The sequence below is a fragment of the Danio aesculapii genome, chromosome 18, assembly GCF_903798145.1.
Source record: "Danio aesculapii chromosome 18, fDanAes4.1, whole genome shotgun sequence".
Lineage (NCBI taxonomy): Eukaryota > Metazoa > Chordata > Actinopteri > Cypriniformes > Danionidae > Danio > Danio aesculapii.
This window is the reverse complement of record NC_079452.1, coordinates 54,005,452-54,029,368: the sequence shown is the minus strand read 5'-3', so window position 1 is coordinate 54,029,368 and position 23,917 is coordinate 54,005,452. Positions and strand designations below refer to the sequence as shown.

Sequence of the window (23,917 nt, the reverse complement as noted above, 5' to 3'; positions counted from 1 at the left end):
GGACAGTTTAGCTTACCCAATTCACCTGTACCACATGTCTTTGAACTGTGGGGGAAACCGGAGCACCCAGAGGAAAACCACGTGAACACGGGGAGAACATGCAAACTCCTATATTATTATTATTAATAATAATAATAATAATTCCTTACATTTATGTAGCACTTTTCTGGACACTCAAAGCACTTTACACATTGGGGGGAATCTCCTCATCGACCACCTGTGTGCAACATCCACCTGATTGGTGGAGAGGAGACAGAGTGATGAAGCCAATTATCATCTGGGGATGATTAGGAGGCCATGATGGACAGAGGCCAGTGGGTAAATTTGGCCAGGATGCCAGGGTTAAACCCCTACGGTTTTTTAAAGGACATCCTGGGATTTGTAATGACCACAGAGAGTCAGAACCTTGGTTTAACATCTCATCCGAAAGACAACGCTCACTGAGTAGTATAGAGTCCCGATCAATATACCGGGGCACTAGGACCCACACAGAATGCAGATGGAGCACCTCTTTCTGGCCTCACTAACACCACTTCCGGCAGCAACCTAGCTTTCCCATGTGGTCTCCCATCCAGGTACTGACCGGGCGCAGCCCAGCTTAGCTTCAGTGGGAGATCATGTGCAAGTTGCAGAGAGCTGCCACTAGCTTATTGTATTATAAATTATATCTTGAATTAAATAAATATAATTTGAAACTTTACCTTTAATATTGAAACTTTAGTTTAGCTTTAGTAAAGCTAAACTAAATTGCTGTAATTCATTACACACGTGCACTGTTTCACAACATTTTAAACATGTGAAACTCACTCTTGATCACGTTTGATGATGATTCATGATCCTAGCGAACTGAACAGATCTTTTATTCCCGGTTGCTTTGCGCACGTCTGGTCTTATTGATATGATTATACACGTGACTACCGGGACATGTTAATACGCGCAGCTGTTAATCAATTTGGTGGGCGGGGGGACCGCACTCCTACGTAAAGTTGCGGTCCGTCTGAAAACCGCTCCAATTGGTCCATCGTTTTTATGTTGTTAAATTTGAAAAAAAAAAGGACTGGATGTGTTTATATCATCCCAATATGACTGTCTATACACTATATCTACACATATGTCTGTCCAAACAGCTTTAAACGTAGATGTTTCACCATAGGTGCCCTTTAAAGCTATCATAACATCATGTATGTCTATTATGCGTCGCACATTTCAAAGTATCTTTAAAGTTATCCTAAATGAACTAAAAGAGTATTTTTTAAGCATATTTCATGACTTACATATACAGTTAATTGAGACTGATCTCAGAGCAAAAGCAACAAACTGCATTTCCACTAATTAAGCTGCCAACACCCAAAGCATGGGTGCTACTACAAAGTGGTAATCTCAAAACATGAAAATCTTCTAAATCTTTTTAAAGAAGTGAAGATTAAACCCAAGCAAGTCTTTCTATTCACTTTAAACACCTAAGATTACTTTTATTGTCAACATTTCCCTCTCTTAATTCAATCCACCCGAAGCATGCTGGGAACTACAAATCCTCTAATCAGGTGTCACAAGGAAGATGCTGACAAGGAGAGTGGAGATCCAAACACAGGTTAATTATAAAGAGATGGTACGGCAAGCAACGGTCAAAACAGGAACAAACAGTTGTATAAAGGCAATCCAGAGTCATAGTTAATAAGCAAGCAAATGGTCAGTACAGGCAGGCAGCAGGCAATGTAAACAAACAAACAAGGAGAGGTTCAACCACAGAAGGCAAGACAAGAAAACCGTGTCGTAATGTTCACTATCAGTATAACAAGACTAAGCAATGAGAGTCCCAAAGTGAGCCGTGAATATGTGTAATCAGTCCATGAGCAGCATCAGCTGTGTGTCTTGAAGCAGGTGTGTGCGGGTAAGTTGCATGACAGGACTTGTAGTTCATATGAGATAGGATTGTAGTCCATGTAAATGTGAATGTTCTCCATAGACCTATGAAGGTTAGATTGCTGGGGATCGTGACACCAAGTGGTTGGACACAATTTATTCATGTTATCCCAACACAAAATGTTCAAGTTAACTTAAGTAAACTTAAATTTACAAATTTAAGTGGACTGAACATAAAACAAAGAAATTAGCCAAAGAAATGATAAGAATTGTGATGTTTCAGCTCATTTAAATAGGTAGTAGCACTAATCATTTTTTTGAGTGTGTTATAGCTGAAAATCCCAAGTGTTCATAACCTCAGTGATCTAACAGAACAAAAGGATGCAAAATGATTGCAATTTCTATACGTTTACCAAAGAACCAAAGTATTTACAGTATTCATCCTTATATTTCAGTTATAGCTGTACAGGAACTACATGTTTCCATCACATTAAACCGATCAAAAGCTGCAATTGGCTTGAAATGGAAATAAAAAGCAACTGAATTGCTCGTTTTTCTGCAAACCCACAGAATAAAGTATGCTGAATAATGAGTATGTTCCTCACCCTCATTATCTCTCAGAATCCACATTTCAACCCTTACAGTCTCAAAATTTTATTCCTGAAGGTCACATAACTTGTCAAACAAGGGTGTTAAAAAGCACTAGCTCCACACAGACCAAAATGTAAGAATTACAAAGAACCAAACGTACTTTTCCACTCCCTGGGTGATGGAGAGATGTGAATGTGAGCGTGAAAAAGTAAAGACAGGATCTGAGAATGGAGTAAAAGAGAGACAGAGCTCAGTGGATTTCTCCCACTCTTACAGCCTGCGGGGCACATTAATATGTAATAACTCAGGAAAGCTCACTCATTTGTTTGATCATCCAGGATTCATTAATATGAAGCGCACTGAGTTACTCGGCCCACGTCACCCTTTAGGCCGAAGAAACATCTCAGTTACTATCCTAAGGGTGTCTGAGCTGTGAATGATTAATCATTTAGTTGAAATATAGTTTTAGATCAACCACAAACACCTCAGAAAAAACATTACACTTAAATGAGTCATTGGATTTAATTTTTCATGGTAAGAAGTTGCAAACAATTTATGTGGGCAGAATTAAAACAAACTAATTTTTGTAAAATAAACTAATAAAATTTGTATTGTTCAACTATGAGTGACATGTCTTGTGTATTCTATAGTCTTTGGCCAAAGTTATGTCTGTATTTAACAGTGAGGCAGTGTTGAGTCTGAAGTAAACAATCACAGAAACCATTGATTTCATTATTATGATTTCATTATTAAATTTGTCAAATAAAAATAGTTAAAGTAATGGCATTTCATTACTTTAACTATTTTTATTTGACAAATTTAATAATGAAATCATACAATTATAGTGTAATATTTAAATTCATTTTAAGCTATCTCACAGCCCATCTGGAATTAATAGTTCAGATAAAAATTGAAATGTATTCACTACTTCCTCACCCCAAGTGGTTAAAAACCTTTATGAGTTTCTTTTTTCTGTTGAACACTAAAGAAGACCATTGACTTCAGTAAGAAAAACAAATATTATGAAGGTCAGTGGTTACAGGTTTCAGCTTAAAATATTGTCTTCTGTGTACAACAAAATAAAGAAACATGGATTTGTGATCTGAGAGAAGGATGAGTAAATTATGACAGAATTTTAATTTTTACAACTATCCCTTTAAATATTCAACAGTTCTCTATAAATCAATTCAGAGAAGCAGATTATTTCTACTTCTCAACTAAAGAAAAAACATTCATATCGTTCATAACGGCATATGAATATGCTTAAGAAAAAAATGAATTGAGAAATTATTTAATGACAAAGTATAAACTAAATTTTTTTTGTTATTCAAATGTTTTGCGTAGTAACTTATTTTTTTCAACTAAAGAAGATTTTTTTGTCTGCAAATTGTAGAAGTTAAAGAAACAATTAAATACTTAAGAAATGCATATCAGTATATGATATGCATGAAAAAGTGTTATTAATTTGATTTGATACAAAAAGTAAATTGTTTTAAATGTAAGTGTTAATTTTTTTACAAAACTAATATTGTTTGACTCAATTTTAAAGAATTAAGTTTAATTTTTACTGATTATGCTTTGGAATTTATGTGGCAGTTTAGTATTGAGTCATTTGCAGACAAAGTAATTACAATTTAATTAAGATTTGAATGATGTATTTAGTAATTATTACGTTTGATTAAGTAACCTCTGGTGGTAAATGTGCTACATGTGATGTGCTTCTGTATTTGAGCAGCTAAAATGAGCTGATATTATTAGTATATATATTATTAATAATGTTAAAAACCAAAATGTGATTGAGTACATTTTACAGAGTGAGGCTAAATTTCACTTATGTACCCCCTGCTGCCTGTTAGTGTAACTACAGGCTGCTATCATCCTCAAACGGGACATCCAGAAAAACATTAGGTGCTGTGCATGCTGGGATCACTGTGAACACGTGTTTGTCCGTCTGCAGGAACATGAGGCTATTTTGAAATCGTTCCCCCAAAAATTTTAATATACAATTTTTACAGTAGTAAGCCTCAAGTTCCAAACATTTTTCTGCTGAACGGAATAATGTTTTGTATATTGTAGTTAATTGGCAGCCATTGATTTCCATAGATGGAAACCAGTAGCTACAGTAGCTGCAAAATATATATTTTGAGTTGAAATGGAAAAAGGAATCTCAAACATATTTGAACAAGAGGAGGGAGAGGAAATAATGACAGGATTTTCTTTTTTAGGTGATCTGTCCCTTTAAGAGTTTTGTTTGAAAAACACCAAATTTTTAGGATAGGGTAAATTCCCATTTACCCAAATCTAAAATGTAAAATAATATTAAGTTGTTAGCATATGCTAATAATATACAGTTGAAGTCGGAATTATTAACCCCTCTTTGATTTATTATTATTATTATATTTCCCATATTATGTTTAACAGAGCAAGGAAATTTTCACAGTATGTCTGATCATATTTTTTCTTCCTGAGAAACCCTTATTTGTTTTATTTAAGATAGAATAAAAACAGTTTTTAATTTTTTTAATTTTAATGTCAAAATTAAGCTATATTTAAGCTAGTCTACAGAACAAACCATAGTTATACAATAACTTGCCTAATTACCTTAACCTGCCTAGTTAACCTAATTAACCTAGTTAAGCCTTTAAATGTCACTTTAAGCTGTATAGAAGTGTCTTGAAAAATATCTAGTCAAATATTATTTACTGTCATCATGGCAAAGATAAAAGAAATCAGTTATTAGAAATGAGTTATTAAAACTATTATGTTTAGAAATGTGCTGAAAAAAAATCTTCTTTCCGTTAAACAGAAATTGGGGAAAAAAATAATAAACAGAGGGGGCTAATAATTCAGGGGGGCAAATAATGTTCAACTGTAAGTATTTTACAATTATTGTGTACATTTTATTACCACACAAATACAAAAATAAATAAAATGTTTATTTATCTAAAAAATATATATTGACTAAAGAGCTGAGGGTGACGCAGTGGCGCAGTAGGTAGTATTGTTGCCTCACAGCAAGAAGGTCGCTGGTTCGAGCCTCGGCTGGGTCAGTTGGTGTTTCTGTGTTGAGTGTGCATGTTCTCCCCATGTTCACGTGGGTTTCCTCGGGGTTCTCCGGTTTCCCCCACAGTCCAAAGACATGCGGTTCAGGCGAATTGGGAAGGCTAAATTGTCCATAGTGTGTATGAGTATGAGTGAGTGTGTATGGTTGTTTGATGGGTTGCGAGCTGAAGGGCATCCGCTGTGTAAAACATGTGCAGGATAAGTTGGCGGTTCATTCCGCTGTGGCGACCCTGGATTAATAAAGTAAGCCGAAAAGAAAATGATTTATTTTTTTTTAAACCCAGTCCTACTCATAATGTAAAATTAAAAACTGTGTCTGGCCATTAAATGACTTAATGTCTAATGTTTGTACAATATACAGTCCTATAATTTGTCTTTACCTAAAAATGATGCATAATGCGAGCCAAATTGCTTTTTTGCGAGAAAAAAACAAAAACATTTGTGCTTTATTTGACCTTGCCTGATGAGGGAAAAATTAGGAGCAATTCTAATCATTTTGCATGTAGAGAAGAGTGCAGATAATGATCATCAAAAAAAGCAGGCCTGTCTTGTTTTACATAATGTTACCTGGCAGATGAAATGCATCAGTGTAAATCAAAACCAACTGTGCCAAAAAAAGAAAGGAAAAAAAATCAATATAATAAAAAGTAAGCAGCTTTACTGCAGAGGTTTACACAGTAGAAATGTATTGTTTTCAATACATTTTCAGTGGACATAAGCCCATAATCCCAAAATCATCCAAAAGTACTGTACTCTACCATTAAAATGGTTTAGAAATAAATATAATATAATATAATATAATATAACATAATATAACATATTTTTAAATAATTCTAAAATAAAATTGTGATAAATTTTGAAATTTTACTTACCAAATGCATTTCAAAAGTGACAGGAAAGTCATTTAAAATTTGACTGTTTCTGATAAATATATATATATAAATATATATATATATATATATATATATATATATATATATATATATATATATATATATATATATATATATATATATATATATATATATAAATATATGTTGTGCTGGTTCAAACTACTTACTTAAAATGAGCTAAAACACAATTCTTGAGATGTTTTTGGTACAACTTAATTGTTTAACTTTGTTAAGTTAACTCAATTCGTTTGTGTTGGAACAACATCAATGGAATGTGGAACCCTGCATTTTTACAGTGTAGTAAATATTTCATAATTGTACTGTTTTTGCTGTATTTTTGGATCAAAAAATAGGCATGCTACAGTACTGTATATGCATGTGTCAGACTTCTAACACATAGAGATGCATTTGCGAAACTGGCTCCCTCAGGAAGATCTACAATTCTGGATTTATAACAACGGTGACAGCACAAAAGGTGTCAGATGTGCTTCATCGAGAGCTGCCAGAAATTCAGTACTCCCACTATAAGCTACTGCAAGTGATGATACAGTGGATTCTCCATCAACTTCCCTCCACATCCGTCTTCAGCCTCTCCTTCCCTACAGTAACGACTGGAAAAGCCATGACCACAATAACAGATGGACTATCACTCACAATACGTCTAACCCTGAGTGAAGACAACATTCCCTTGTAAAGAACACAGCTCACTTTCAGAAACTCATTCAGGTTAAATATTTACTTGATCCACGGGACCACAAGTTATTTCTGCTTTATTGCTCAGGGATTTGTTGTTGCATAATAGGTTGCCTGCATGCTGGATGCCTAAATGTTATTTGAATGTTAATAAAAAAGTATAGGGGTGTGATTCCTAAAGAACAGTGTAACTTGTGGCTAAACTACCATTTATAATGCATCGTTTGGTAAATAAACAATGTAGTGACAAGTGTTTCGGAGACCACTTAAACCACATTAATTAAAAAGTAAAACTTCTGTAATGACGTGGTTCACGGCGTGGAGTAGCAACATCTTTAGATAAATTCTGTATTAACAGATTTTTTATAATATTAATGGTGGGTTATGAGGACCATTGGCGTGACTAGTTTTACACTCTAAAACAGGGGTTCCCAAACTTTTCAGTCTGAGAGCCCCAAAATAACAATGCCACTGACTCACGACCCCCACATTCCTCTGAGGTGGTTAGAAATATACAAATGTTACACACAACAATAGACCTATCTAAACACGAGCATATTGACAACACAAAAAAGAGCAACAGTTTAACAACCATAGGCTATAATTTATTATTAATTTGTTAAATTTATACCTCACCTAATGTGATTGGCCAGCACAATGTTTTCAGCACAAATCTATTCTCGGTTTAATTTTGGAGACCGCCACACAGAGATCATCCTCAATGTTCACTATTTATTTTTAATGTATTTGATTGCCATAAAGGTGTGTTGCTAATTTAATGTAAACACAATCCTCATAAAATTAAAAGGCTGATGGCTTTTTATTTGCATGTTGTTGCTTTTTTATATAATTATTAACTAATATGTATATATTTTTCTGTGCGTTATGAATGAAATATGATCATTCTTATAGTTTAATCAAATTTATTTGACTTTTGATATTCACCAAGCGACCCCGTCATTGTGCTGCAACCTCACCAGGGTGTCCCAAGCTCCACTTTGGGGACCACTGCTCTAAAAACGGCTTATTATATCACCATACTCTATCCCTTACCTAGAAACCCAACACTCACAGGCAACCATGTGGCAAATTTTGAATGTAAAAACCTTACATATTGTCAGAAAAGTTCATTTGTATGATTTAAACATCAGATTTTTAAAAAGAGGCTATTTATAGGATATTTCTCATATAGAAATCAGATATATGGTCATCATATGACCTAAACTGTAGTAACTGTAAAAAATTCTGTAAAAAATGTATGTAAAAAAAAATATGAAGTGCTTCACACAGGTGAGTGATCTTGACAAACCATCTGTAGAGACACTTTCTTTCTCTCTCTCAGAAAATCCTTACTCTAGCACTAAATTCTCTGAGCACAAGTGGTATAATTAGGACTTCTTGTGAGTATTGCCTTTTCTTGTTGAATCACTCCTCAATTGTCTGCTAAATAACTAAATGTAAATGTATAGGTATATTTGTGTCTGTTAAGTTGCATTTGGTATCAGAAATGACCAAAAAAACTGTATTATTATTATTATTATTTGAATTAATTACTTTTTCACTCAGAATACTCAGAACAGAACCTGCCACTAGGAACTCTGCTTCTAAATATGGCTCTAGAGGTCTTGTTCCAAGTCAAACCACACAAGTTTTCAAATGTTCATTAAAACAATGGATTGAATTGGAAACATTAAACTCCTGTATGTCTTTACGACCTTCATTGGCAGGTTTTGAGTAATTCAAATATGCATATTTCCATAATATACTGAAAAGTATGTGAGCCAAGTAATACGTCTGAATTCATAGAATTCACAAAAACAGTATTCTTTCAGTTTGTTCTGTTTTTTACTTTGAAATGCGTTTCTTTTGAAAAACATATAAGCTTTCACAATGGTTGAGATACTAATAATGTGATTTTAACATTAAAATGAGTTTTACAGCTTAATGATGGATTTTTCAAAACAACAGGGACAGAAATACTCTTTTAAAATATATTGCTATTGTCAGTGTGGATGTTTTCACTCTATTTCACAAGAGAAAATAATTCTAAAATCAACTGCATTCTTTTCAACAATTGCTTCAGGGTGATAACAGTAATATTTTATTATTATTGTTATTGTTATTAATCATTGTAATTATGAACTTGCACTTAAAGGTCCCATGAATTTCAAATAAAATGTTTAAGATGTTAATTTTAGTCTGTTAGTTTTAAGGATATCTATAAGCTATTGTGCTCCAAAACAGTGACAACATTCGCAATTAGTAGATATAAAAATCTAAAGCTTGCAGATTGTCACTTCCACTTTTCAGGTCACCTCATACTTCAGTTTCTTGTCAAATCTTGACCAATCAAATGCTCTCTAGTACCTGATATGTCCCACCACCTTTAAGACGCTTCTCATTTTCTTTTCATGTGATGCACTTCTCAACCACTCTCATTGACAGAGCTGTGACAAAAACAACATTATTGGCTGTTTTTGTAAAAGGGGCGGAGCTACTCTGTGTCCCACCCTCTCTTCATTTTTTCAGATGAGATTACGTCAGGTGACGATAGGCGCAGTGGGTAGCGCTGTCATCTCACTGCAAGAAGGTTCCGCTGTGGCGACTCCTTATTAATAAAGGGACTAAGCCGAAAAGAAAATGAATGAATAAATGAGATTACGTCAAACATCGAATAAAATGCACAATTCTAAAGCACTTCATGGGACCTTTAAAACTGCAGTATATCTGATTTTAACTTTAGATATAATAATAATAGCAAGACACTTCAGACAACATACTTGAACTTTTCTGCTTGAGTATATAAAGATGAGAAAAGGATCTTTGAAGTTGTTCTAAACTCAGAAAACTCTAACATCCTCCAAACTTTTCGAAGTACGTCATTGAGTGGATGACAGCATTATGTCTGATCTTTTCTGCCTTGAACTTTATTCACCCACTTGAATGCTTGTTAGATTCATTTCCTGTTGCGTCTGGGACCTTGAGATGCTCAAAAATACATAAAAAAGCCTGAAGAAATACTGACACAAACACATTCAGGTGCTTTCATTGAAAGGTATGCTGTACTAGCATATCCGAAATAAGAATTATCAGCCCCGCTGAATCATTAGCCCCCCTGTATATTTTTACCCAAATTTTATTTAACAGAAAGAAGATTTTTTTTCCAACACATTTTAAGCATAATAGTTCAACTAATTTCTAATAACTGATTTCTTTTATCTTTGCCATGATGACAGTACATAATATTTAACTAGGTTTTCAAATTTTAATTCAATTTAATTAGGTTTTCTAAGCAAGTTAGGGTAATTAGGCAAATCACTTTATTACATGGTTTGATCTGCAGTAAACAATCAAAAGTGGGCTAATAATTTTGACTTCAACTGCATTACTGTATTTTCTGGAAATATAAAACCACATTTGTATAAAAAAAACAAAGGAATAAATATAATTTGGATTAAAATATTCCAATAATTATATTATATTGGCGACGCAGTGGCGCAGTAGGTAGTGCTGGAAAGGCATCCGCTGCATGAAACATCTGCTGTGGTGACCCCAGATTAATAAAGGGACTAAGCCGAAAAGAAAATGAATTATATTATATTATATTATATTATATTATATTATATTATATTATATTATATTATATTATATTATATTATATTATATTATATAAAGTGCCTCAAAAACACACAGTATGTTCCATTCTCAATATAACAGTGTTCAGAATTTATTTAAAACTAAACAAGAATTAGCGGCACGCAACAAAATGTGTTATTTAAATAGTGTGCATGCTTTGCTCATATTTTGCTTGCTTAACAATAGCTGCAATATATAAACTACTTTGGAACATTGGAGAAAAAAATGCCATTAAACTACAAATGTTGTCAAAATAAGTCTTAACCTTTTTTCCATAAGTTTGCAAACTAAATAAACACAATTATAAAACACAATTTATTGCAAATAAAACAAACACAATATTAAGTTGTGAGGGTTAATACGCTTAATACGCTTTAAAGGGTTAAAATGCTTAGATTCCAATTTATTTAGTGATTCATATGCAAGTTAGTTTTATCCAGCCTTGTGTTCCCTATAATCACACTACCAGTCACTATGTGTACAAAGTCAGTCAGTCAGTAAGTCAGTGAGGTGAGCTCCAGAAGGAAGTCGCCATAGTATCCTGTTTATCTTTAATCAAAGATCCTTAACAGGCTGGCTCGTGATGTCACGTGATGTATTTTGGATTTGTCTGCAAATACACTAGAGTCCTGCAGGGAAATGTGTTTTCTGACAGTCTATTGCAGAAGATCACTCAACTATGACTGCAAATACTATATGATCGACTGTAATGTTGGTGTAGGTTAAGCATTTAGTCAAAATCCTCCCCAGATCAGCACTTTATGAGTTAAAATCTAGACGGCTTGAATGTTATTCCAACTAGATTAATTCAGAGTTTCCTTCTCTTCGTCTGCAGCCCTCGGCCAACTCTGAAGATATGAGAAATCACTGGAGAAGATTGAGACTGAAATGTGAAGCCAGACAGAGGATGAAACACCTCGCACTGATCCAACTGAGAGATGAGGCTCAATACCAGCACAAACAATTTAGAGAAGAAAAACTACATTTGAATTGTTTTTTTTTTTTTTTTCTAGCCTTTTTTAAGATGCACTCAGTAAAATATAAAAAATAATTACTGTAACACTAAGAAGGTCTAAGCAAAGTTCCAACAGAAGTTTAACTAACAAACATGCACATACACATACATGGGACATTCTACCAGAAACGTACATTATCTGTCCCTGAAATAAAAACATAAATACAGTGAATAAAAAGTATTTAATTCCAAAACTGTCTAAAATGGACTGATGATTGATTTCTGTGAGTTGTTCTGTAAACAAATACGTCATTCATTTGGTTCTCCGATTTTTGTTCTTCATTAAAAACATTTTACAAATGTAGAAACCCTGTCGTTGTCCTTGTCCTCAGCCCAACTGAACCTACAGCTTTAATAGTTTTGTTATGCTAAAAGCTGTTATTTAGAAAAAAACTGAAATAGCAAGTTTAAGTTGTCATTCACATCAACCAATTAAAAACATAAAGTTATTAAAAATTCTACAACTAAATACTACAAATTTATAATACAGGTAAATTTACAATTTGAAGAGTTCAGATGGAAAAACCTCTAAGTGCCATCTGAATTTTTCTCTTAAAATTAGCATTTTTCTTAGGCTGCTATGTATAAGTGGAGTAATTTCCTTTTATGTCAATTAATATGCTATTTTCATTGCCTTTAATGTGAAATTAGTGAACATAATTATAGGAGTACTGGAAAAAAATGTTCATTTTAGAAGAAAGATGTCACAAGGTTTTTGCATCTGAACTCTTCAATAGTCCCCATGTTTCAGTCAGTCCTGTCCAGTGGTGTAAAGTAACAAGCTACAAATACTCAAATTACTGTAATTAAGTAGTATTTCTCAGAAATTGTAATTGACTGAGTAGTTTTAAAAATGTGTACTTTTACTTTCCCTTGAGTACATTTTTAGTGCTGTATTGGTACTTTTGCTCCACTACTTTCCTTTAACCTGCAGTCAGTACTTTATTTTTTCTTGTCTATGGGGATTAGAAAAATCAGTCCTGTGATTTCTTCAGCTTGAAGTTGTGTGTACGTTACCACTATGACGTCTATCAGACGTTGGATTTTGGTTGCCATACCTGACAAATAAATGTCAGTATTTGACATCAGTGTGATGTTGGCTCGACTTTGAATTTTGGTCATTTTCTAACAACATAAAATTGACCAAATGTCAATGTCATTTGACGTCATTATTGGACATCAATATAAGGTTGTCCTTAGATGCTGGTTAGACGTTGAATTTTGGTCACCTGACATCACAACCTAAATCTAACCTAATAATAACATCTTATGATGTGTGCCTGCTTTATAATTGCAGTAATAACTGTTTGGAAGCATTAAAAGTGCCCAAGAAGACGTCCAAAATCTTTGCACACATTGGCCCAGAGACTGTTTAGATGCATGTCACTGATGAAAAGATGATGGATGTTTACTGTATGATGACCGAACTGGCCTTAAACAGCCAGAAGGCACAAGACTTCAATATGACGTAAAATTGACGTTATACCCCAACGTCGTGGAGACGTTGCATTTTGTTTGGAAATGAAAATCGGGTTGACCTCAGAACCCAACATCAGGCCGACGTCAATGTCCAACGTCCAGCCGAAAACCAACCAAATATCAACGTCTTATAATGTTATAGCTTAATGTTGTGTGGATGTTGAGTGGACTATGACGTCTATCAGATTTTGGTTGCCATACCTGACAAATAAATGTCAGCATTTGACATCAATATGATGTTGGTTTAAGATGTTGCCTCAACAATGGATTTTGGTCACTTTCTAACAACCTAAAATCGACCAAATAACAATGTCATTTGACGTCATAGTTGGATGTCAAAATAACATTGTCCTTAGACGCTGGTTAGACATTGAATTTTGATCACCTGACATCACAACCTAAATCTAACTTAATATTAATGTCTTATGACGTTGTGTGCCTGCTGGGCAATAACTAAATGCACTACAAAATGTTACGTTTACACACACATGTACAAATGACATGTAAATGCATCAGCTTTTCACAGCGTAATACTCACTACTCTTGAGTACTTTTGAAAGGGCTACTTACACTACATTTTTAGGCAAGTAATGGTACTTGGGGACCAGAGCAACCGGAGGAAACCCACGCTAACACAAGGAGAACATGCAAACTCCACACAGAAATGCCAACTGGCCCAACTGGGGTTTAACCCAACGACCTTCTTGCTATGAGGCGATCGTGCTACCCACTGCGCCACCGTGACACCTATATTGTCATTGTAAAGGTTATCGAAGATTCTATATATTATGTTATTAGTTACATTTGTATTTAGTTAATTGTATATTTGCTGTTGTTTAAAAAAAAAATGTTGAAGGATGCGTTCTATCATTGAATTGTATGATTTTATGCTTGTCTTTGTAGGATTTTTTGAGGAGGACAAGCTTAAACATTTTTTATAAGTGAAAATGTTTCTTTCTGGTAGAATGTCCTACATACATACATACATGCACACATATACATATATTAATATTATACACATATATTAATCTATCCACCTAACCCTAACTTATACAATTTAAAAGTACGTTTGTCATAATTTTAGCAGAAATACCCAAGATTTAATTACTTTATTTTAGCAGAAACAGGAATATATCAGGATGAAAAAAAATGTTTGAAGAGACTGTCGATTAAAGGTAATGAAATAAAGCAACAAAATTCTTGTGCAATCCAAATGTTTTGCTTCATAAGACCTCAAAGGCAACCATCAAAAGCCACAATGTTCATTTAATTTTGTCTGTAAATCCACTGACTCTCATTTTCTGAATCACCATAAAGTTTTCAGCATAAAATCTTCTTTAATTTCCTGAAAATGAACATTTAAAAAGTCACCTACATCTTGGATGGCCTGAGGCTAACTAAATGAAAAGAAAATTAAAAGATAAGTTTTGAAATTGTGTGAACTTCAAATGACTATATTGAAGTTGTGTTTTTATTTATTTTGATTATGTACTTTATTTTTTCGTTTATTCTATGTTATTAGTTACATTTGAAATAATTGGATGTCATGTTTAAATTGCAAATTTGTTGTTTAAAAAAATACATTTTATAAAAGGATCTGTTCAATCATTGAACTGTATGATTTTATGCTGGTTTTTGTATGATTTTTTTTTTATTTGGCCCTGTCACATTTTTGAAAATGTACAACTCTGGTAGAATGTCCCACATACATACAGGCACACATATATTAATATAATAACCTAAGCCTAACTTTTACAATTTAAAAGCAGGCTTGTCATAATTTTAGCAGAAATACTCAAGATTTTTTTTTGAAAAGATGTTTGATGAGACTGTGGATTAAAGGTAGCCATGGGCCAGTATAAGATTCTAACAGTATGATAACCTTGGATAAAAATATCACAGTGTCATGGTATTGTAGTTATTGCTCTAAAATATATTCTTGTTAAATGTCTGGGTAAAAAACAAGAACTTTTTTCTACTTTGAACACAATGACTGGTCCCCAATCACATACTTCCATACTATATAGTACGCTAAAAACAGCATGCGAGCTGAGTAGTATGTCCGAATTCAATTCGAAAACATGATGTGAGAAGTACCTGGATGACTACTTTCAGTGAGATTCTCAATTGCACATCCAATGGATGCTGCACTATCCCATCATGCTCTGCGAGGGAATTCATGAATGGGAAAGAAGCGAGTGTGTCACGTGATGATGACAAAATGCCATGCGTAGTACGTCCAAGCTCATTCATACTCACATTCATACTGTATAGAACATACTTAAAATATTTTGTAACAGTAAACATAGCTAAATAATTCAAACAAGTCATTGACTTGTTTGAAACACAATGATTTCAGATCAATGATTTGTTTGAAATCATTGATCTGAAACACAGATTTCTTTACTATTTAAAACGGCATCTTTAGATATCTTTTTTGGTGCAACAAATCTTACATATACCATAGGAACGCTTAAACAAAAAATGTTGGCGGTTTTAAAACCTTCACTTTTCCAAATTGCAGTATACCTTGAAAACGGTTATCGCCCCATGCCTAAAGGTAATAAACTAAAGCAACAAAATTTTTGGTTTCTTGTACAATCCGAATGTTTCGCTTCATAAGATCTCAATGTTCCATCAGAAGCCACAAGTGTTCATTTAGTTTTGTCTGTATATCCACTGACTTCCACTTTATGAATCACCCTAAAGTTTTCAGCCTAAAATCTTGTTTAATTTCCTGCTGAAAATAAAAAGTCACCAACATCTTGGATGGCCTGAGGCTAACTAAATGAAAAGATCATTTTCATTTTAGTGTGAACTATCCCTTTAAAAACACTAAAGCTGCTGTATCTAGACAGCATTCCGAGAAATTGCAGCGTTTACAGCCAACATCAGACATCCACCATAAACCCAAAGAGGCATTTACACCTGTAGACTTTGTACTTGAATACCTGTCTTCAACACAATGACTGCAGCTTACCTTTGATACCCCCCCCCCCCCCCCCCCCCCCCCCCCCCCCCCCCCCTCCCCCCCTTTGTGCTCAATTCCCAATATTCATTCTCTGCATCTCAAGTGTGCTCACAACAATATTTAACCCGCTTGTGACCTGTAATTCACCTGACGCACTACAGGATCGCATAAGGTATAATTACAATAAACACATCCACTTACTCAATAAAAAAACTTGCTCCTTCCTTCGTAAAACCTTCCTCCCAACCTGAGGGCAGATCTAGGAGGCAAGAAAAAGGACACATTTGCCAAACTTTGAGCCTTTCGTTTTATCCAACATGCAAATGCAACGCGAAAAAAGCAGATAGATGCTCAAATTTAAATGGTTAAACGCACGCATTACCGCACTTACCGGATCGGATCATGTGTCCAGAATTGACAGGTTGACCAGTGCGGGGATGAAGCCAAGTAGTGGCGCGCGCTTCATCGCTGCCAGGAAAACAAACCACCTGTTAGCGATGCAATTGGCTGGAAAACACTCGAACGCTATGAGAAAGGAATGCTTTCTTAAGCAATAGTAAATAAATATATCCTCACTCAATGAAAAAGACCCTGCCGTCCCTGCACACCCCGTAAGAGCCGTTGTCAGGTAAGGTGTCCCGCCGGAGCGGCGCCGCCATTATTCCCGTGTAAAGTCCTGTCTACCTCATATTCCCTCCTCACTGTCCTCCCTGTGCAGCGATCAGCGCTCGGGCAAAAGGCGATTAAAGGGGAGGGCTGACTTTGCACTTGGCGTTCAGTGAGCGAGATTATTAGCCGACGGAAAAATATTAATTCCTTACAGTAGGCTTTAAAACACAGATCGAGACAGGCTAGTCATTGCCCACTCTTTTATATTCTTATATGACGTGTTTGTGTGCATGTTTTCGTTGTACACTCTCAGAAATAAAGGTACCCGAGCTGTTACTGGGGTAGTACCTTTTGAAATGGTACAAATTTGTACCTAAAAGGTTCATATTATTACCTTAAGGGTACATATTACTACCTAAAAAGTACAAAAGTGTTCCTCTTAAAATTTATAGTTACTAATATACACTTTTGAGGTACCAATATGGACCCTTTAAGTACAAATGTGTACCTTTTGAAAAGGTACCACCCCAGTGACAGTTCGCGTACCTTTATTTCTGAGAGTGATTGATGATGCATTGAAATGAATTTGTGTATGTGTATGATTCTGTTGAAGAACAGCCTGTTCTGTTGCCAGGTGCTTTATGAATGCATACAGTGCAACTATTGTTTCACAAGTTAAGGGATAGTTCACCTGAAAATAAAAATGTACTGTACTTGCTATTTACTCGTGCTGATGGTTCCAATGCTTTGTGATGTTTTTTTTTTTTTCAGTTGAACACAAAATAATGAGATATTTTGAAGAATGTTGGAAACCTTAATTCTGTTAATCTTTTCTTTAAAAAAATTATTATTTATATTATTAGTAAATTGCACTTCAAACTATGATGCTTGAAGTTACTGTGGTTGTGTCTAACACTATATTTTAATTTGGAGATGTTTTGATTCATGGTTTTATTTTTTTAAATTATCATTATTATTATCGGCAGCACGGTGGTGCAGTGGGTAGCACAGTCGCCTCATAGCAAGAAGGTTGCTAGTTCGAGCCCCGGCTGGGTCAGTTGGCATTTCTGTGTGGAGTTTGCATGTTCACCCCCCGTGTTCGTGCTCCGGTTTCCCCACATTCTAAAGACATGCGGTACAGGTGAACTGAATAAGCTAAATTGGCCGTAGTGTATGTGAGTGTGTGCAAGAGCTTGTGGGTGTTTCTCAGTGTTGTGTTGCAGCTGAAAGGGCACCTGCTGCTTAAAAGATATGCTGGATAAGTTGGCGGTTCATTACACTGTGGCGACCCCAGAATAATAAAGGGATTAAGCCGAATAAGAAAATGAATGAATGAATGTTCCTTTGTGGTAGACATAAGAAAGAAACTCAAACAGGTTTGGAAAAGTGGAGTGGAGGTCTGGCAGAAATTATGCCAGAATTTTTATTTTTTGCTGAATATTACTGCTTTTTAGTTTTTTTTTACACAGATGGAGACTTGTTAAAGATTATTCAAGTGGTGGCATTTAAAACATATTTGGTATTTTTATAAATCCTTAAAGAGACAGAAAAAATGGCTAGACTCATTAAACTACATGAAATATTTATGATTAATAGATAATTCTATAATAATAAACTATTCTGCTTGAAGTTATTGTGGTTGTGTTTAACTCTGATGCCTATATTTTAATTAGGAGATGTTTTGATTAATGTTTTAGCATTATTATTATTATTATTATTATTATTATTATTATTATTATTATTATTATTATTAATATTAAAGAAATAGTTTATTCTACATTGAAGTTTCTGTCATTATTTACTCCACTGGTTCCAAACCTGTTTGAGTTTTTTTCTTCTGTATCACTCCATCTGATAATCCTGGCATAGCCCCCCTTTAGAATGTGTCCTGCAGCCTGTAGCACAATGACTTACTGGATCAGTTCCAATATGTAGTAAATGCGCATGTGCGATTGGTTGTTGCTAGAAATGAGAATTATTTGTATTAATTATTAAATTACTTGTATTGCTAGTGGAGCCAAAACCAGTGGAGGAAAGGTGAGGCAGGTCAATGAGGAGCCAACAGACTCAGGTCATGGACAAGAGGCAGGCTTGAACCTTGGAGCACAGAGGAGAGTGTAGTTAAGGCAGACTTGAAAGAGTCGGATCTGGGTTGGGAGGGTCTGGTGAATCTGGAGTCACTGGTGGATAAGGAGTCTTCAGATTCAGGTTTTGGAGAATCTGGAAGCTCTGGCAGTGGCCATTCTTGGAGTTAGGAGGCACTGGGACTGACATCTATGGCAGAGATGGCCATTCTTGCACTGGCTCTGGCAGCTCTTGTCCTGGCAGTAAAAGCTCTGGCATGGGAGCTTATTCTTGTAGCTCAGGCAATGGCGATTCTTGATACTCTTCGAATAGAAACTATGACAGGGAAAGACTCAGGACAGGTAGCCAACTTGTGAGTTGACGGTGGACTGGTGGCTACATCTTGGGAGGTGTCAGACTAGTAGGCACTAGAGCTGTCGAGAACCACGTTGGGCTGACCAGGATGCGTTGGAGCTGTAGGCTGGCAGCAGGGATGGCTAATGTAAAACAGATGTTTCGACACGGTGTCGAGATCCCGAACCACAGATGTTTCGAAACACTGCTCTGAAACATTTCAAAACACCCAGGTCACATGACCAAAGCGATTCAATGAATTGGTCATTTCACAAACATTCTGAGTCCTGGCGAATCTGCGGTTAATTGACAGGGTCGGAATAAAAGCCACAATCTCACATAGCCTAGTGGGCTGTGCGCAGGCGTATAGTCCAACTACAGTATGTTGCAAGTGTCTGAAGTTCGAATCCTGGCTTATACAAGCATTCAGAAATTGTGACTTAATATCTTTTCTTAATGTTGATTTTTTTTATGACCAAAACAACATTTATTCACAAAGAGTTCATTTGGATGTTGGAACAATGTCAAATCAAAACACATTACAAGAACAGAGCAATAAAAAACTAATTTTAAAGAGCCCTATTATGGGTTTTTGAAAATGACCTTCCATGTAGTTTGTAACACAGCTGTAAGTGAAGTGAAATATCCAGCAAAGGCTTAAATCTTAAAGTGGACAGTGTTCAAAACTATTGATTCATCTATAAAAGAGTCGACTCATAGTGGTTCGAATGAATCATCTTGATAACGAGTCTTTAGCCGTTTCAGCGTGACGTGGATATGAAATATAAGCCCCGCCCAATTGTTGTGCACGCAAACCCAGGAAAATTGAAACCTGCCCACTAACACAGAAGAGGAAGACAAACAGATCCCAGTTGAATTATGAAGTCATGAAGATGCTGTGCTTAGCTAGATATTATTGGAAGTGTGAGGGAAAGTTAGTGTTATTTTCTCTACCCAAAGATGAAGCTGTGAAGAGACAGTGGTTGAGGTTTATTTTTGCAAACATACCTTTATAGCATTATAGCCCAGCCTTGTGCTGGTCCCGTCATTTTTCTGATGACTGCTTCAGCAGTCTACACGCTTACAATGGGAGATTCGTCGGATGTTTGTTAAAGGAAGGATCAGAAAAGACTACTGATATATGAGACTTTGACAGAGCTCGACAGGAACTTTATCAGTACACAGCTCATAGATTAGTTTCTTCCTCCATTTCACAAGTGTAAGTAAATGGCTGTCTCCTTGTTTTCTCTAGCTTGCAAATGATGTATTTAATTGTGTTTTGTTACTTGTAACAGCGTGTACTGTATCTGGTTAACTCTTTATATTGTCATATCGCGTCTAAAGCCAAGTTAAAAACGCAACGCGTGCTGCTTTGTTTATGGATTTAATTGCGTTTGTGAGCTCATGATCTACTGCCGTTTGTTGTTGCTATGGCCACCGTCAGCTGATCCTACACACATGCAGTGGTCTAGGTTCAGAATAGTTCAGCTTTTGCCACTGTGTGGATTAATTCTGAATGTGTGTCGTGGTTAAGAGTAGAGCAATATGCTGGTGTTTAACTGCACTGCTTTAATGCACTCATGCACACACAAAAAAATACGGGAGACTGGGGGGGTTAGGTTCGGGGGCGAGTGTCTGAATAACACTGTTGAAGCGTGTTTCGGGCATCCACTGCGATCAGATCCTATACCAATGTTGGCGAATCAGGGGTTTCACAGACCGTACCAAAATGCTGTGGAACGGGGGAGGAGCTGGTTGAAATTACAAGAGTTTTCCAGGATAAATGCCTAAACGGGTGGGTGTCTGAAGATGGGTCTGAAATTCGGGAGATTCCCGGGAAAAACAGGAGTGTTGGCAGGTATGCTCACACATACACTATGCACTCTGACTACTTCAATATTGTTGATAAGCCATGCTGGGCATTTCACTCTGTCTCATGCTAAACGCTGTTGACCAATCACAACAGGCTGTTGAATCGCAAACAAATGAATCGCTGAACGATTCATATGGGAGTCGCTGGGTTAATTAGGTAAAAATAAATGCATATTATAAGACAATGAAAGTGTTTTTTGACCTTGCATGCATATCAGTATGTTGTTAGAGACCCATAAAACCAAAATATGACCCTTTTTAAATGTATAATAGGGGCTCTTTAAAAGACAGTAATTGCTTTCTGGATTCAAACACAATTTGTCTGCATGCCAGTCAGGAACAGTAACCACTCCACAAAATCATTTGATATCTCAACAATACAATCTTACCTATTGCTCAATTTGCGTAACTGTTGAATTTGTTTCAGAGAAATACACAAAAATTACCACTAGGTCTCTATTGTAATTGTAGAGATGGGTTTGGAAACATTTCGAAGCTTTGACACAATTCCTTAGACTATTTCAGTGTTTCACGAAGCCTCGCTCTGCCCACAACTAGCTGTCGAGGCGTGCTGACCTGGATGCACTGAAGCTGCTGTCTGGTGGTGTGCCAAGACGTCAGTGGGAGTGAATGATGGCCACAACAAGGGAGTAAATTTGGGATAATGTTTAATCAGTAATCATGTGAAGGTGTCAGTAGATTTAAAGTCCTGATTATGAGTCTCAGGTGTGTGTATGTAATGAGAGCAAGGTAATGTGGGAGGTGTAGTCCAGGTGGTAGTTGAGGTGAATGGACGAAGTGCCATCTAGTGACTCTAGGCAGTACAGCCGATAATCGGGACACTTACATGTGCTGCATCCCAATTCGCATACTTATACTAAGCCCTAAAAGTGTGTACTTTTTGTGAAGGAAAAATATATACTTTTGAGTGTTTAACAGAAGAGTATGAAAGCTTTGGAACATACTGCTTCCTCGTTATCAGATCATTGTCTTGCTAGTTATGAGCCCTGTCAGTCATCCACATTTTTATCATATTTAATTTTCTACCTTATTGGAGAAGCAGCAGCAGGTTAATCTCTCATTCACATGTCTTTCATGCAGAGAAGTCTCCTCAGGTCTTCGGATAATTGTATATTCAGATGTTAATTTCCAAACATGTTCTTATTGAAGTTCCCATTGTTATTGCAGATGAAATATAACACAGAAAAAAATATTTAAATATTTTCCAGTTGGCTAGATATTAGTTAACAGTCATACAAACATCTTTACCGAAGTCTCTCTACTTGACGGTTAGTCTCGCACGTCTACCATGTTTGTAGTTTATTTACACTTTTCACCCGTGTTTGTTCTTTAAATCGATTTCACATCCAAAGCGCAATGTACTGTGGGCAATATCAGTGGTTAGAGTATGGAAGCTTCTACACTTAAATTTTTTTCTAGAAATAGTAAACCATCCAAGAACCTATGGCCTACTCTTTTCAACATCCTATGATTTGGGACATACTAGTTCTATTTTCAAATATTATTTAGGATGGATAGTATGCAGATAGTAGGATGGATAGTATGGATAGTATGCAAACAAGGTATTATGATGAATATTGGAAAAATGCAGCCATTGACATACGTACAAAATACACTTGCTGCATTTTTCCAATATTCATCATAATACCTTGTTTTGGGTTCAGCAGTAGAAAGAAATTCATGAATGTTTACAACCACTTGAGCCTGCGTAAACGATGGGGAAATGTTCATTTTTGGGTGAACTATCCCTTTAACCAGTTTACCTATTTTCACTTACCATCTGCACAAATTAAAATGCTTGGCTGAGTAAATCACTGTAACTAAGAACTTGCTAAGATCTGTTTGGTTTTTATTTATACATTTTTTGAGGACTGCTGGATGTGTCCTAAGAGAGTTCAACTTAAAAGGGTTCACTAACTTTTTTCATATGGTTGTATTGTGACACCAAGAGGCATGACAGTAGAATGCAAATCTTTCATTCATTCATTTTCTTTTCGGCTTAATCCCTTTATTAATCTGGGTTCACCACAGTGGAATGAACCGCCACCTTATCCCGCATATGTTTTATGCAGCGGATGCCCTTCCAGCTGCAACCCACCACTGGGAAACATCCATACACTCTCATTTACATACACTACGAACAATTTTAGGGGAAACCGGAGCACCCGGAGGAAACCCATGTGAACACTGGGAAAACATACAAACTCCAAACAGAAATGCCAACCGACCCAGCTGAGGCTCGAACCAGCGACCTTCTTGCGATCGTGGTGATCGTGCTACCCACTGCGCCACCGTGATGCTGCAAAGGTTTCACGCTGTATCAAAAATGTGCTCATGAATACTCATGATTAAATTATTGTGAGGTGAAATTGGACACATCTTAGCTGCTGTTTGTGTCTTAGCCTGTTCTTTTGATAAATTTTAGGTATTCTAAAGAAGACCATGCATGGAAGTTTTGTGATTTGATCATTTTGTCCATGTTCTCATCTTATGTTTATGAACACAGCATCATTCTTTTGTTGGCTATCATCGGCAGGATAAGAGGATAAAATTTAAATCCGCCTAAACTAGTTTTTAAACTTGATAATGGATTTACTGGTTCACACTTACATATAAGTGCACCTTGTTACTTGATCAGTTTGTACTAAATGATGTCCCAAAATAAAAATCTGTCTTCATTTACTCACCCTTCGCTTGTTCCAAACTTGTTTGAATTTTTGGTTCTGCTTTATATTAAAGTGGTCTTAATTATCTACGTTATACAGTACTCAGCATCATTGAGTTCACCTTATT

The 23,917-nt window shown here is 35.7% G+C and overlaps 1 protein-coding gene across 4 annotated transcripts in view; it reads right to left on the bottom strand.

Moving 5' to 3' along the window:
* Positions 1-16,919, bottom strand: part of plekha7a (pleckstrin homology domain containing, family A member 7a) — a 203,523-nt gene extending 186,604 nt beyond the window's left edge. For 2 of the 4 annotated variants that reach the window (XM_056478798.1, XM_056478812.1), the window contains exons 1-3: positions 16,781-16,919; positions 16,596-16,672; positions 16,406-16,463 (exon numbers count right to left, since the gene is read on the bottom strand). In XM_056478798.1, the coding sequence (XP_056334773.1) occupies positions 16,406-16,463; positions 16,596-16,672; positions 16,781-16,863 (218 nt within the window). In that variant the 5' untranslated portion in view covers positions 16,864-16,919. The remainder of the gene's footprint in view (positions 1-16,405; positions 16,464-16,595; positions 16,673-16,780) is intronic. The other 2 variants (XM_056478805.1, XM_056478811.1) reach the window with 2 other exon arrangements.
* Positions 16,920-23,917: the final 6,998 nt, after the last annotated feature.